Genomic DNA, 17199 nt, shown 5'->3' on the forward strand with positions numbered 1-17199 from the left:
GTATGCTCATGATATCAATCACTGGTTAGTCTGGCCCAGACTCGATTATTTACAGATAGCCGTCATGTAGCTGGGATATTGCTGACTGCGGCTTCAAACAACAAACAAATAAACAAAAACATACTCTGCCCCTGTTCAAGGACACGACCGAATTTCAGACACCTCGTGCTACTCTATGTATACACACAATTTACCTATGGGATCGTGTGTTACTGTATACAGATCCTTGTCTGCAGTGTAGACCGTTTCCTTATCACGAGATTAAAAAATCATTATCACGAAATCTCATTTGTGACTAGAGGTCGGCTTGAACGAACCCCCGCGTGTCATAATGGTTCAGTGTTTGTATATGATGACACGAACAAACACCATGAGCACATGTCCTTGAATATATATAAGGCAGACCAACAAGAGAACCTCTTCCTCCCAGCTCGTCAAACAACATCGGTGTCACATATCTCGGGTAGGTTAAAAAGAAGAACGCCCCAATCAGCTGACGGCTTACGTATTACATAGTGTAGCTATTCCAAAGCGTACACGTGTACTTCCTATTAGGTATTAATTTCAGTTCAAAAGAAGACTTTATGCATTAACACCTATTGATCGTTGATAAATTTTGCGTCTTGAGTACTGTTACTTTTGATGCACACGTAAACAGGTTAATGTTATTTGTGGTCGCTATCGCCTTACCTTGAATCTAGAGGATAAGGTGAAATGTATACAGACTTGACCCAGAACGGGTGAGAGTGCATTGTTCATCGCGAGCTGTCGGTGAGACATATATTTTCGGTAATATTCCCGATCAGCATTGCAGAGCATATTTTGAAAAACGCTAGCATTTCTGAGATTCGTCCTCGTTCGCGTCACACAACATGAAGGGAGCATTGAAGACGAGAAGTGAGGAACGACCACAAGATGTCCAAAATGAAAAACAAAATTTCAGTACCGTTTTTTTGTTGGTTCAGCTAGTCGTGGTGCTAGCTGCCATTGGAGGGTACATGCTGTATGCTAAGCGGGGGCACACTGACCTACAATGGTGGAAGACGTCGGTGATCTACCAGATATACCCTCGGTCATTCAAAGATTCAGATGGGGATGGAATCGGAGACTTAAGGGGTAAGGACGCTAATGGGTCGTAAGTGTTTGTGTGTGTGTGTGTGTGTGTGTGTGTGTGTGTGTGTGTGTGTGTGTGTGTGTGTGTGTGTGTGTGTGTGTGTGTTCGTGCGTGCGTGTTTAATCCCATTGCTTGGCCAATATAATTTGAAAACCTGTATATACATTAAACCCTTCTTAATATTTATCTTATGCTGATATGGAATATAGCTAGCTAGACTTGCCTATTTTAAACATCTAGATTGGTTTTGATTAAATTAAAGGCAGATATTCCACAGGCATGGTCCAGGACTCTCCCATGGCTTTGGACTGGTTTTATGTATTTGGAAATACGCAAGCTTCTGTTCATCGCCTCATAAACACACTGCCACATTTGCCTGTAGTGTTGTAGGTATCTTACTATCTTACAGTAACCTTGTGAGAGGTACTACGTTCTAGTCTGACATTCCTAGAGGTTTTACATTTGAATTGTAAAACTTAGGTTTAACAGTTGAATTATATTAACACCCCTTTAATCTGCTTATGTTGATTTTTGACTGGTTAAATGGCGGCGGATTGTCCACAAGGATACTAGCAATACTATATACGGAAATTGTATTTGAAGAGCGAAAGATATGACGTTTTCATTCGAAGTAAAACCTTCATTGTATATATCTTCACGTTATTATGCTCAGAAATGGTTCTGATGTATGCTTAACTGTCACATGTGTAATACTGCTTCAAACTGTCCAATATGATTATGTCTAAAACTTTGTGAATGAACAATTCAAACAACCCACAACTATCTACGACTTGGTCTGGTCTGCTCCAAAATGACTCCGCCGATAAGTCGCATCCACAGTTATAGCAGTTACAGGCTGATGGGTGCGCACCGGGGCAGGGGATGACAGGGTGCTCAATCTTACATGTCATGACTTCAATTGTCCGCATGCTGCACGTGGTCTTTCTCTCTCGCGCTGACATCGAATTCGTTTTATAGCGTGTCTACTGTATTGTTTCACTAAAAGGTATCCCAGTATTTTGATATTGTGTAATAATAATGTAAAACCCTAAATGTGTAAAACTTTGTATCGATTCGAAGAGCGATGTTTTGCCAAATGTTTCCTTGTTGCGAGACATGTATCACGATTCACTGGTACATAGTACTGTACGTATCACGTCACACTGTTACATAGTACTGTACGTATCTCGAAACACTGGTACATAGTACTGTACGTCTCAAGACACTGGTACATAGTACTGTACGTATCTCGACACACTGGTACATAGTACTGTACGTATCTTGACAGACTGGTACATAGTACGGTACGTATCTCGACACACTGGTACATAGTACTATACGTATCACGACACACTGGTACATCGTACTGTACGTCTCAAGACACTGGTGCATAGTACTGTACGTATCTCGACACACTGGTACATAGTACTGTACGTATCACGACACACTAGTACATAGTACAGTACGTCTCAAGACACTGGTACATAGTACTGTACGTATCACGACACACTAGTACATAGTACTGTACGTCTCATGACACACTAGTACATAGTACTGTACGTCTCAAGACACTGGTACATAGTACTGTACGTATCACGACACACTAGTACATAGTACTGTACGTCTAACGACACACTAGTACATAGTACTGTACGTCTCAAGACACTGGTACATAGTACTGTACGTATCACGACACACTAGTACATAGTACTGTACGTATCATGACACACTAGTACATAGTACTGTACGTATCACGACACACTGGTACATAGTACTGTACGTCTCAAGACACTGGTACATAGTACTGTACGTATCATGACACACTAGTACATAGTACTGTACGTATCACGACACACTAGTACATAGTACTGTACGTATCTCGACACACTGGTACATAGTACTGTACGTATCACGAAACACCGGTACATAGTACTGTACGTATCTCGACACACTGGTACATAGTACTGTACGTCTCAAGGCACTGGTACATAGTACTGTACGTATCTTGACACACTGGTACATAATACTGTACGTATCACGAAACACCGGTACATAGTACTGTACATATCTTGACAGACTGGTACATAGTACTGTACGTATCCCGACACACTGGTACATAGTACTATACGTATCTCGACACACCGGTACATAGTACTGTACATATCTTGACAGACTGGTACATAGTACGACACTATTCGCACCATTTTCAGTACTAATAAATTAATGAACCCATTCGTGAATGCTTACATGATTTTAAACCTGCATTGGCCCTTTACTTTTTCTAGGCAAATCTTACAAGTTATGATCTACAACAGGTGAATGGTTTTGAGTGAGTGAGTGAGTGAGCATGGTTTGATGTCGCTTTATTCCGTGATATTCCAGCAGTAATGGGTTTCACACATTTTTCCATGTGGTTTTGAAATGTTATTTCAATCATTGTTGGATCAGTTTGGAAGGCTGGTTGCAGTCTGCAAAACATAGAGACCATTTCTATTACATGTACATTTCGTCAAGTACAGAAGTAGAGTCATGTAGTTTCACGAATCATCGGGATATTCCAAGTTCTTTTCATGCTAATGTATCGACCAGCGCGATATCAATACGTATAGCGTTACACCTCTAATCCATCTATTCAGCGTACTCACCACACATGGCATTGTGCTTTATAGTGACCTTGTATCACTGACCCCATTTTCACGAATTATCAGTTCAGTAAAAATGAATGCAACTGTAAACAGGGGATGCATCTTGAAATATTGCATCTGTGACAAAACGGATAGTTTCTAGCGAGAAATAACACTATATTCTACATATCAATTATTTAAAAAGTAAAAACTACAACAGATTCGTTAACTCGTTATACAGAGTTGCGTCCCTTAGTCGTTCTAGGATCCGTTGTTTTCAAACCCAGATCCGTTGTTTTCAAACCCAGATAGCCCCAATTTTGATCCACACCCGTCACGTGTCAGTATTTGACCTCCCTCACATTAAACATACCCACCGTAACTGAAATGTTGTCCACAGTGGCGTTAAACCCAATCCACTCACTCACTCCATATATTTTTATTAACACGTTATGATTACGTGTTGAAATAAAATGACATGATGGTTATTTTAAGATATGTCTAATACCGATCACAGCATTGACAGACGGAACGTTGTTTCAGGAATCATCTCGAAACTAGACTACTTCCAGTATCTGAACATCAAGGCGATATGGCTCAGTCCATTTTACACGTCTCCCATGAAGGACTTCGGATACGACATCTCCAACCACACCGACGTCGACCCCATCTTCGGCACACTGAAGGACTTTGACGATTTAGTCAAAGAAAGTCACAGCAGGGGTTTGTAATTGTTTTGTAGTATTTTTATGCTTTTTTAAAACTATTTTTTTTATATCAAAACTAGCATGAATGTTGTTTTTTTACGACGCTTCAATAAAGAGCTCGAATGGGCCGAACTGTTTGCTTTACATTATGCCTTTTGTTTGTTTGTTGTTTAACGCCGCACTCAGCGACATTCCAGCTATATGACGGCGGTATGTAAATAATCAAGCTTGGACCAGACAATCCAGTGATTGACATCATGAGCATCGAACCTCGCAATGTGGGACATGCATCAACCAAGTCAGCGAGCCTGACCACCCGATCCCGTTAGTCGCCTCTGACGACAAGCATAGTCGGCTTTTACGGCAAGAATGGGTTGCTGAAGACCTATTTTACCCCGGATCTTCACGGGTCTTACATTTTACAACATACCAACGGACGCCATTATCCGGATATGTACAATATTCCCCTAATGAAATAGATAGAGGGGAATTGCGCTTCTCTGTCATTTGCTGCTTCGATGAATGCGAAATATGAACGAAGTGGATAAATGGCTTACTGTGACCAAAGCATGCGTGCATAAGACATCCATGTACCTGCATTTTTACTAGGTGTGCGGTAAGATACATTCGTAAATACTAATCCACCGGTCTCTCGGGTGACATAGATTGATTTACCTCTGTTAACTTATGGAATATAAACCAACATAGAGGGTACATCAACCCATCTTCCCCCGAGACCGATGGACAACAGTTTTTATACTTCTAATTTACTATCTACCATAATTAAGCAACAACCATTACGTCGACACCGGCTTGAAATTTTTTTTATGTTTGAAAAGAAATCAGAATTATTTTCTCAAAACCTGAAGTTTGAATGGGAAACCTGAAGACAATGACAAATTTTCTATCTCCAGAAATGACCATTTCAGATATCAAAGTGATTATCGACTTTGTCCCCAACCACATGAGCGACCAGCATCCCTGGTTCCAGGAGAGTCTGAAGGGGACGGGGAAGTACAGGGACTACTTCCTGTGGAGTGACGGCAAGTCATCATTTGGAATGAGGAAACCGCCGAACAACTGGGTAAAGTCAATCCACCGCCATGTACCGAGCACCTTAACCACAAGTAGTACATCTGGCTCCCCTTCCCCCCTTGCAGAGGCAATACTGTGGAGAATTCTGTACATAGAATTACCCGGCGTTTTAATTGAGATCCTTTTTATTCGAGGAAACACGGTATAATGGACAAAGTTTGAATGAGTTGTAGCATCCCCGACCGCGTCATACAAAGAGACATTAAAAGATGGTACTTGTTGTTACCCTGTCTGGCGCTCGGCATTAAGGGGGTAAAACAAGGACTGGTTGGCTCGGAGTCAGTATACGGTGTCTGAGTGGGGTATTCATGTTAAACTGCGGCATGGTATCTTTTAAAGATATTCTTCTTTAAGTTTTAGCTGACACGTACTATATGTAAACCAGGGGGGCTTTGTGTTTAAACAAAAAAGTCAAAATCCCAACTCATGCCATGCTGTGTTCTTCCAGCTGGGCGTGTTTAGTGGGGAGTGCTGGCGATGGAACGAACAGCGAAAGCAGTATTACTACCACGCATTTGTGAAGGAACAGCCTGACCTAAATTACAGGAACCCAGATGTAGTAAAAGACATGAACGTAAGTTCTATACGGCTCCTCAACCAATCGCTACCTTTCCTTTCAGCTTTCCTATTTCGGTGGCAGCGGCTGGGAGTGGAGTAAGACAAGGAAACAGTACTTTTACCATGCTTTTATTAAGGAACAGCCTGACTTGAACTTTAGAAATCCAGACGTTGTGGAAGACATCAACGTGAGTGTAGTGTGTGACCGATAGTTAAACCGAACTGGTTCCACAATACGATTTTTCGACTTATACAGTTTATATTTATTATTATTTAGCCCCACACAAGTCGACGTTGGATAAGTACTGTATCTTTAAATATTGCTGTGGCAATATCTGCATTTTTACCTATATTCGTACATACATACGTATATTAATGTATTATTTGAACCCCCTGAGGGAATGAACGCAAAAGAAGATTACTCATTGCATGTGTGTTTGGATTGAGAAAGAAGCACTTGTCTTTAAATATAAGCTTCCTTGTTGATGAGACCGTCAGAGGTTGTTATTTTGATTTGAAACTTCTGACTGACCGACTAGAGTCGAAGGTTTTCCCCGAACAGCGTAGAATCTATATTAATATTATATGGCCCACATAATTCGACGTTAGATACGTCGTCCTCCGAATATATGAATGTAGCAGTCTGATCTGCTCAACTGCGGATAGTTCTACAAGATTACAATGGCCTCAAGGTCATCGATTTGTTTACAATTCACAGTTTAATTAATTTCGTGTCGTTTCTGCTGGGCCAACTGTTGCAGGACGTGCTGAGGTTCTGGATGGAGAGGGGAGTGGATGGTATCCGGGTGGACGCCATCATGAAACTGTTCGAGTCGGAGAACATCTTCCAGGACGAGCCCAGGAGCAACCGACCTGATGTACCCGCCGTACGTATGTTACACGTTACAGCTACTAGTCCCGACCCGCCGTACGTATGTTACATGTAAAAGCTACTAGTCCCTACCCGCCGTACGTATGTTACATGTAAAAGCTACTAGTCCCGACCCGCCGTACGTATGTTACACGTTACAGCTACCAGTCTCTCTCCGCCGTACGTATGTTACATGTAAAAGCTACTAGTCCCTACCCGCCGTACGTATGTTACATGTAAAAGCTACTAGTCCCTACCCGCCGTACGTATGTTACACGTTACAGCTACCAGTCTCTCCCCGCCGTACGTATGTTACATGTAAAAGCTACTAGTCCCTACCCGCCGTACGTATCTTACATGTAAAAGCTACTAGTCCCTACCCGCCGTACGTATGTTACATGTAAAAGCTACTAGTCCCTACCCGCCGTACGTATGTTACATGTAAAAGCTACTTGTCCCGCCCCGCCGTACGTATGTTACACGTTACAGCTACTAGTCCCGACCCGCCGTACGTATGTTACACGTTACAGCTACTAGTCCCGACCCGCCGTACGTGTGTTACATGTAAAAGCTACTAGTCCCTACCCGCCGTACGTATGTTACATGTAAAAGCTACTAGTCCCGACCCGCCGTACGTATGTTACACGTTACAGCTACTAGTCCCGACCCGCCGTACGTATGTTACATGTAAAAGCTACTAGTCCCTACCCGCCGTACGTATGTTACATGTAAAAGCTACTAGTCCCTACCCGCCGTACGTATGTTACATGTAAAAGCTACTAGTCCCTACCCGCCGTACGTATGTTACATGTAAAAGCTACTAGTCCCGACCCGCCGTACGTATGTTACATGTAAAAGCTACTAGTCCCTACCCGCCGTGCGTATGTTACATGTAAAAGCTACTAGTCCCGACCCGCCGTACGTATGTTACATGTAAAAGCTACTAGTCCCTACCCGCCGTACGTATGTTACATGTAAAAGCTACTAGTCCCTACCCGCCGTACGTATGTTACATGTAAAAGCTACTTGTCCCGCCCCGCCGTACGTATGTTACACGTTACAGCTACTAGTCCCGACCCGCCGTACGTATGTTACACGTTACAGCTACTAGTCCCGACCCGCCGTACGTGTGTTACATGTAAAAGCTACTAGTCCCTACCCGCCGTACGTATGTTACATGTAAAAGCTACTAGTCCCTACCCGCCGTACGTATGTTACACGTTACAGCTACTAGTCCCTATCCGCCGTACGTATGTTACATGTAAAAGCTACTAGTCCCTACCCGCCGTACGTATGTTACATGTAAAAGCTACTAGTCCCTACCCGCCGTACGTATGTTACATGTAAAAGCTACTAGTCCCTACCCGCCGTACGTATGTTACATGTAAAAGCTACTAGTCCCGACCCGCCGTACGTATGTTACATGTAAAAGCTACTAGTCCCTACCCGCCGTGCGTATGTTACATGTAAAAGCTACTAGTCCCGACCCGCCGTACGTATGTTACATGTAAAAGCTACTAGTCCCTACCCGCCGTACGTATGTTACATGTAAAAGCTACGAGTCCCTACCCGCCGTACGTATGTTACATGTAAAAGCTACTAGTCCCTGCCCGCCGTACGTATGTTACATGTAAAAGCTACTAGTCCCGACCCGCCGTACGTATCTTACATGTAAAAGCTACTAGTCCCTATCCGCCGTACGTATGTTACATGTAAAAGCTACTTGTCCCTACCCGCCGTACGTATGTTACATGTTACAACTCCTAGTCACACCGAATTCTGCCCAGCGAATTACGGCGCCTTACGGCCCCCTAGAAACACATGAAACAGATTATACAATGTACCACTATCACCTTGCCTACACTGTCGACCACCGTTTATTCCTGGAGAGTAACCTAGTTGATAGTGTGACATTATAACCCGCCAGAGACCGAATGTGGTGTGTTGTAGGCAGTAAAATTATCTGAGAGAGTGAGTGAGTGAGTGAGTGAGTGAGTGTGGTTTTACGCCGCTTTTAGCAATATCACGGCGGGGGACACCAGAAATGGGCTTCACACATTGTACCCATGTCGGGAATCGAACCCGGGTCTTCGGCCACTAGGCTACCCGATTTGAGAGAGGATTTTGACATTTAAAAATGCTAGACCTGCTCTTGGTCATTCTATCAAACACAGGTGTACATGTCCCATTTCCTTTTATTTACTGACCGCCGTGACCACAACATTCACTCACGAACTATGCTGATAGGATCAGAACACGCATTCTGACTGTACAGTGTCAATAATTTGAAGCTCATGAACCTGTTTTAGTGACTATTACGGAGCTAAGCACCTGTTTCTGTATTTCCTGACTAATGGTGTTTAGACACAACTGACATGAGTCATACGGGTTTTGTGAACAGTTCCAGTACGAGTATCTGACGCACATTCACACTGAGAACCTTCCAGAGATCGGGGACGTTGTGAGAGGATGGAAGAAGGTCATGGACGAATATGAGGCCAAGGACGGTCAGTCAAGGTCAGATGATCAAGGTCATACATTTTCAATAGCACTACCAAATGGAAATGTCCCAGCAGATTAATATATAGTGATATAGAGGGGTTTGGGGTGATGGTTGCCAGTGCCTGCTACTTTTAATGTAAATTCGAGAGGAGAGTCTTTCAAAGGCATTTAAGTTGGACATATGACAAGGAGTATTTGGGTTAATATAATCACCAAATGAAGGGGCAAGAAGTAGCTTGAAACGTTGTGTATGTATAATATAGAAGTTGTTATCGACAACACTCCTTGTCATACTTTCGACCCGTGAAGTCCCGGGGTAGAATAGGTCTTCAGCAACACATGCTTGCCATAAAAGGCGACTACGCTTGTCGTAAGTGGCGACTAATGGGATCGGTGGTCAGGCTTGCTGACTTGGTTGATGCATGTCATCGTTTCCCTATTACGTGGATCGATGCTCATGAAGTCAATTACTCGAATGTCTGATCCAGACTCGATTATTTACCGACCGCAGTCATATAGCTGCAATATTGCTGAGTGCGGCGTTATAAACAAACAAACAAGCAAAAGACTATCAAATAGTGACGATACCAGGTGTTCGCAAAAAGATGAGCGTATCCTGCCCCACAGGTGGCACCCGTCACAAACACATGCAAAGGCAAGTCAATTGTTTGACTTAGAAAACAAGGGAAAATGTGCTCAAAATAAGGAATTGCATCAGACATCATTGGACATTATTTATCCGACTGTCTTTCCAATTTGTTTACAGATTTATCGTGGTGGAGTTGTATGATCCCCCGGCCATTAGGAACAAGTACTATGACTATGGCGCTATGCCCTTCAACTTTGACCTTGTAGAGGGTCTCAAGGCCGACTGTGGGGGTAACTGCTTTATGGAGGCCATCAGTAATGAATATGACAATCTGCCTGCCGGGGAATGGCCCAAGTTTGTGGTAATTATGAAGAGTGATTGACAAAGATGTGGGCATATGTTTAATGAACGTATCAACCTGTGTGAAAACGTATACGAAATGCAGGACATCAAAATGACTGCATTCATACTTCACGTCTGATGATACGACAGTTATTTAGAAGGACAATTTAATTGATTTGGTTGAATTAAGAAATAACTTAGAAATTAAAAAGAAACATCAGAAATTAAAAGTCGCATTTCCCGAAAAATCCAAACATGAGGATATGCAGCGTATGTATTATGGCAAATATCGTTCCGAGGAGCAACATTTTTTAAAGCCGATATTTTATGGAAATAGTTTCAAGAGTAATTCACAAAGCGCATATCATTCGTAACGGAAGTCTTTATGGCCATTTGTTTTGTTTTTCCTTTTTCTTGAAAGTTCAAGATACTAACTTGAAATTTCAAGCTGTTATGTTGAAATTTCAAGGTACTAACTTGAAATCTCAAGATGTTATGTTGAAATTTCAAGATGCTAAGTTGAAATTTCAAGATAGTATCGAAAAAACCAAACAAAACAAATGGCCCTAAAACGCACATTCGTACGCACATCAGAAAAATCTATTGTGACACCGTGAATGTTCGACATTGAATCTCATTGGTGTGACGTCACATTTCTAAGTGATTCCATATATGTGTAATGCAGTGTTCCTGAATTAGAGTGAGGCAGAGACTATTCATGAAATAGAATTATAGTACGAATTACTGAAGATGATTTCCTGTGTCTTCTTGCCTTTGTTGGTGATATAGCTGGGTAACCACGACCGTAAGCGGGTGTCCAAACGCTTCGGCGTCGAGTCCGTGAACGTCATGAACATGCTGTTACTGACGTTGAAGGGGACGCCCACCACCTACTACGGCGAGGAACTGGGCATGGAGGAGATTGAGGTCAGCTTTGAGGAGACACAGGACCCCTGGGGCATCAACTTTGGAAAGGTACAAAGGATTCAGTGACTTTGTTAAATCGCCGCTTTGAACAGTATTCCAGTTATATCACGGCGTGCTAGCTGGATGCGGGAGGAAAGCCCGAAGTGATGCAGGTCTTAGACGTTTACCACTTCGGTAAAACCACGATTACGGGTATGGTGCTTACGAACCTAGAATCATAATCGGGGCTAACAGGGATTCGAACCCACGATCATAGGTTTCTGGCGTGCCCCAGGGACGCAACTTTGCACAGCGAAGCGCGGCGCCTTAGACGACGGGGCCATCGTGGGCCCAGAAATCCAGTGATTGAGATTGAGAGCGTGCGTGCTTGGGTGAGTGGGTGTATCTACAATGGCAAATATTTCAGCCATATCAGGGCGAGGGGACCCGTCAATATGCATATGACAGTATACCTATGTGGCGAATCGAACCCCTGTAGTGAAGAGGATCACTTTGTTAATTAGACTCTCCCAGTACGTAGAACTTGGGGTTTATTGCCTAGGCGTATTACCTTTAGGCTATTTCTCAATGAATGTTCCTTCAATGGCCAGGACTAATTTTACTAGATTTCGAAGAGTGAGTGAGTATGGTTTTACGCCGCTTTTAGTAATATTTTAGCAACATCACGGCGGGAGACATCAGAAAGGGGCTTCGCCCATTTTACTAATGTGGGGAATCAAACTTCAGCGAGACAAGAGAACTCTTTAACCATTAGGCTTCCACACCGCCTTGATTTCGAAGACTTTACCTTAATTCAGGTTATCTAACACTAAGCATACGCACATCCTATAATTTGCGGGAAAGGGGACGAGTTCGGCTTCTAACTAGGGACTCCACAGAATGACCAGTTCCAAGCATACCTTTGATTCAGATGAAATTACCGATGCAAGGAGTCGAATGATTGTTAATAAATGATGAGATTCCGGCCCATGTTATACTGGTAAACAGATTGTTCAGAAACCTGTCACAAAATAACATGATATAGAAAGTTTATACAGACATTGATTTTACACAAATACAGTGCCTATCTGGAATCAACACAGACAAATGTCAGAACCGGGACGGCACGTTTTTAAGCCCCCTCGTTTTCCGGAAAAAACAAAACGCTTTTAAGCACATGGGCTTAAATTAACTTAAAACATTGATTTGATTGGTCTCCTTTACCGGATTTACTTTAAGAAGTGTTGAAGAACGCTTCTATATAGGGGGCGGTGGGGTAGCCTAGTGGTTAAAGCGTCCGCTCGTCACGCTGAAGACCCGGGTTCGATTCCCCATATGGGCACAATGTGAGAAGTCAATTTCTTGTGTCTCCCGCTGTGATATTGCTTGAATATTGCTAAATGCGGCGTAAAACCATACTCACTCACTCACGCTTCTATATGGCAAATTTGCACCAGTCCTATAATTGCACCTCAAGCGCTATTAGAGGTTTCCACATTAACAAGCCACATTGGACCCATAACGTAGGGGAGCGGTCGGATAGCCTAGTGGTTAAAGCGTTCGCTCGTCACGCCGAAGACCCGGGTTCGATCCCCGACATGGGTACAATGTGTGAAGCACATTTCTGGTGTCCCCCGCCGTGATATTGCTGGAATATTGCTAAAAGCGGCGTAAAACCATACTCACTTACTCACTCATAACGTAGGCAAAATACTGGATACTCAATATGACGTTTTAAAGGCAGGGGCACGGGTGGCCCAGTCGTCTAAGGCGCCGCGATTCGCTGTAAAGAGTTGCGTCCCTTGGGCACGCCAGAAACCTATGATTGTGGGTTCGAATCCCGGTTCGCCCCGATTATGTTTCTAGGTTTGTCAGCACGATACCCGTGTTCGTGACTTTCACCGAAGTTGTAAACGTCTAAGACCTGCATCACTTCAGGCTTTCCTCCCACATTAAGCTGACACGCCGTGATATAACTGGAATACTGTTAAATTTAAAGCGGTGTTAAACCCAACTCACTCACGTTTAAAGGCATAGGACAGCTTAGCATAACTTCGATATTTGTTTGTTGTTACTTCTTTGACACGTGTCATTTCAGTTTTTAACGCGTCAGGTCTTATGTTAAGGTGTTACTCTCTCATTCCATTTGTGAGTATTGTTTCATCAATCTTACGATATTCATTCTTCCTATCACGTTCTTGTCCTGGGCTTAAATTTGTATAAAAAGATTACGTAATCAAAATAGGTAAAATCCATAAGTAGGCCGAGCGCTTAAAAACGTGCAGCGCTTAAAAACGTGCAGGCCCGATGATACGCAGTGGAAGTCTAAATTTATAACTCAACAAAACTTAAAGTTAACGTCTGTTTAATAAGTAAAACACAAATTTACACCATATTTGAATTGACCCACGATTTCAGAAACAATTTCTAAAATAACTATTTACTACGATTTGTCCTTATTTGACAATGTTTTAGTCCTTATTTTGACTATATTTCAGTCCTTATTTGACTATATTTCAGTCCTTATTTGACTATATATGCATTACGTTCTTGCAACCCCTTTTCAGGAGCGTTACACTGAGTTTTCCCGGGACCCCTGCCGCTCTCCCCTCCAGTGGGACGCATCCAGTCAGTCGGGTTTCACCTCCTCCTCCAAGCCATGGCTTCCCGTCAATCCGGGTTACAAGACGTGCAACGTGCAGGTAAATCTCATTAAAGTCAGACCTTAATTCTCACTGCCGCTAAACAAAAATCTGAGGACATCCCATGACGGGTCACGTGAGAACGACCTTTCGCTATCTTTGACCGATCACTGATATGAGTAACAAGAAGTCGACATCAGCCAAATTAGAAAGCAGCTTTCTCGAGCTTTACGGCACTCGTTTCAACCTTGCTTCGACCGGGATTCGAACCCACAATCATAGGTTTCTGGTGTGCCCAAGGGACACCAACTCTTTACAGCGAATCGCGGCGCCTTAGACGACTGGGCCATCCGTGCCCCTCCATTTAGAGGTATTACCTACCTGTATCATAGGTTGTGTGTTTAGTGATATTTGTTTTTCTCTGGCCCGATTTGTTTTGTTATGTATTACTAGAAGTTTATAGACCAATGGGTATAGAACAACAAATATGTGATCATTGTGTCACGGCACACTATTCTATTTTACAGTTTACTCACTCATAAGTAGGTCGGAGTAAAATATACTATTAATTACTTAATCTAAATATTTCTTATTTTACTTGACAGTGTGTAAGTCGATTTATATCATGCTAAATATTACTGAATTCTTTGTTGTTCCTCTTTCTTTTATTTTGAAATTGTATAGATTTTACTTCATCAAAAACAGAGCCAATCAATTGATTAATATGTTTACTATATTTAGCAATGAACGTAATGATAGGCCACTTTTAACAAAGTATACGCTTAGCCAAAGTAAATGCAAATGTTATCCGTTTTGAGTGGGTTTTGGAATATATTTGAAATATAGAATAAATTTGACACTAATTCGGTTGTCTAGAAACACCCATTTTCACAATCATACCTTCACTACTGCAGAGATCCTCATGTAATAACACTGCATCCATCTTTTCTACCTCTTCCTCTTCCAGGTACAAAAGAAAAAGAAAGATTCCTCTTTGAATATTTACAAATCTTTAGCAACGTTGCGAGAGGCCCCTGCCTTTCAAGATCCAGATGTTCAATTTGCGGTTGTCAACGATAATATACTATCCTATGTGCGAGGTACCGCCAACACTGGCCGATATCTCGTTACAATGAATCTCGGACACGATTCGTCGACAGCCGATTACACCAACGAACCCGCCAATGCCAAAAGCGGCCGTGTTGTTATAAACACTGAGAACTTTAATGAAGCGAAATTTAACGTTGGGAAAAGTGTGTCCTTATCAAGTTTAACTTTGAAACCTGGACAAGGTTTAGTTCTTAAGTTATAAGACATATATTATTAAGTTGTAGTTTTCGATTTCAAACTGGGCCCTGTTCTGCACAGATATATGAATCTGTTCAAATATGGGTCTTCTCAACTTACCTTAATATCTGTCAAACCAACTAATACCAACCATCATCTAGGCAGGGAACGCTATTTCATTATACCTAAGAGTGAGTGATCAATCACCAGATTGTGTGGTCCAGAATTGATTAATGACCGCCGTTATGTAGCTGGAACATGACTGGATGCGGTGTTAAACAAATATATTTTAACAATTTAATTGTAAGTATTTTGTATTAGTTTTTCATGTTGAAAATAAAATGTTTATTAATGCATTTCACACTTCATATGGGAGTGAGTGAGTGAGTGAGTGAGTGACTACAGGTGAGTGAGTGGGTGACTACAGGTGAGTGAGTGAGTGAGTGACTGCAGGTGAGTGAGTGAGTGAGTGAGTGAGTGACTACAGGTGAGTGAGTGGGTGACTACAGGTGAGTGAGTGGGTGAGTGACTACAGGTGAGTGAGTGAGTGACTACAGGTGAGTGAGTGGGTGAGTGACTACAGGTGAGTGAGTGAGTGACTACAGGTGAGTGAGTGGGTGAGTGACTACAGGTGAGTGAGTGGGTGACTACAGGTGAGTGAGTGACTACAGGTGAGTGAGTGGGTGACTACAGGTGAGTGAGTGACTACAGGTGAGTGAGTGACTACAGGTGAGTGAGTGGGTGACTACAGGTGAGTGAGTGAGTATGGTTTTATGCCGCTTTAAGAAATATTCCCATAATATCACGGCGGGGGACACCAGAAATGAGCTTCACACATTGTGCCCATGTCGGGAATCGAACCCGGGTCTCCAACGCGACGAGCGGACGCTTTAACCACTAGGCTACCCCACCTCCCCGATCATACCTAATACACGCATTGTAGTATCTTATCATATTATAACATATACAATATTACAAAACAAAACAACGTTACAATTTTAACAAACTCAGCCCTTGTTACCAATATGTTGCAATATTGAGGTTTTTAATTCGTTATGAACATCAATGACAATAGTATGATATACCGCTACTTTTTTAAAATGAAAAATATACATTTATTTTCCTGAAACGGGTTGAATCTAGACTGAGTGAACGCATGTCAATGGCACTTGGTTTGCCTCATACTAGGCCTTGACGTGTTCTTTTCATAGAAATATTATAGCCCCATTGTTAAACATACGACAACCCAACACGTACATGGATTCTACATGATAACTAGGCCACGAAACTCGCATTTTCTTTCATTCATGCCATGACAGATTAACAATATTACTATCGGGTGGTCCTTAACTTCTTTTGGGTAGTATATCTACCTAACAAATTGATACAGCAACTGTGTTTAAGCTACCGGTATAGTCGCATAGTTTCATGAACAGGGTCAGAGTGAGTATTGTATGGAATCCTTGACGTTTGTAATAATTACTGCATATTTTAATATTTTTTAACAAAGCGCGACAACGCGACAATGTCCTTTCAAGTCTTCCATAGTATTGTGTTAGAATGGTATAAAAGCAGTCTTTATTTGTGTTCAGCAGTGTTCATGTGTGTATATATGCGTATGTAGGGTAGACAATGTGCTCTGTAACACATGCTGCCCCTGTTTGTTGTCTTTATTGTTCAGCATCAACCCAGATAGCAGTCAGACGTTGGGCCAACGTTGGCAAAGGTTGGCAATGTCGCGGTCGGAATTCTGACGTTGGCCCAACGTTTTTACAACGTTGTGAAACATTTCTTGACTTTTTTCAAGGGAAGCTACTCCTAATTAACACCTTGTAATAGAGGGCGCTGTTATTTTCGCGCGTCCTTTCAAGCAGCCGACGCATAGAAGGTACGGCAAACGTTCGAGGCACAAGCGGTTTTGATTTGATATAACGGTAAGTGCTTACTTAATGTGTTTATGTG

The 17199-nt window shown here is 42.4% G+C and overlaps 1 protein-coding gene across 3 annotated transcripts; it reads left to right on the forward strand.

The window, feature by feature from the left end:
* The first annotated feature begins 307 nt into the window (after nt 1-307).
* On the forward strand, nt 308-15593 carry LOC124133766 (alpha-glucosidase-like). 3 transcript variants are annotated; one of them, XM_046498291.2, is made up of 11 exons: nt 308-463; nt 966-1116; nt 4282-4461; nt 5375-5529; nt 5989-6114; nt 6860-6985; nt 9371-9486; nt 10238-10421; nt 11192-11377; nt 13876-14010; nt 14918-15593. In XM_046498291.2, exons 2-11 carry the CDS (start codon nt 999-1001, stop codon nt 15260-15262), a joined length of 1671 nt encoding a protein of 556 aa, XP_046354247.2. In that variant the 5' UTR covers nt 308-463; nt 966-998; the 3' UTR covers nt 15263-15593. The 3 variants fall into 3 exon arrangements, with proteins under 3 accessions (XP_046354247.2, XP_046354245.2, XP_046354246.2); XM_046498289.2 differs by lacking the exon at nt 308-463 and having other exon boundaries at nt 527-1116; XM_046498290.2 differs by lacking the exons at nt 308-463; nt 5989-6114 and adding an exon at nt 6161-6286 and having other exon boundaries at nt 527-1116.
* The last annotated feature ends 1606 nt before the right edge of the window (nt 15594-17199 follow it).

Source organism: Haliotis rufescens, unplaced genomic scaffold (genome assembly GCF_023055435.1).
Source record: "Haliotis rufescens isolate VD_foot unplaced genomic scaffold, xgHalRufe1.0.p SCAF_7, whole genome shotgun sequence".
Lineage (NCBI taxonomy): Eukaryota > Metazoa > Mollusca > Gastropoda > Lepetellida > Haliotidae > Haliotis > Haliotis rufescens.

Bases quoted from the DNA above. Each gene is read 5' to 3' on its own strand.
- LOC124133766 (XM_046498289.2), top strand. From the start codon at position 873: ATGAAGGGAGCATTGAAGACGAGAAGTGAGGAACGACCACAAGATGTC. The intron at 9,487-10,237 runs GTCAGATGATCA...ATTTGTTTACAG, and splicing joins GCCAAGGACGGTCAGTCAAG to ATTTATCGTGGTGGAGTTGT. The intron at 10,422-11,191 runs GTAATTATGAAG...TTGGTGATATAG, and splicing joins GGGAATGGCCCAAGTTTGTG to CTGGGTAACCACGACCGTAA.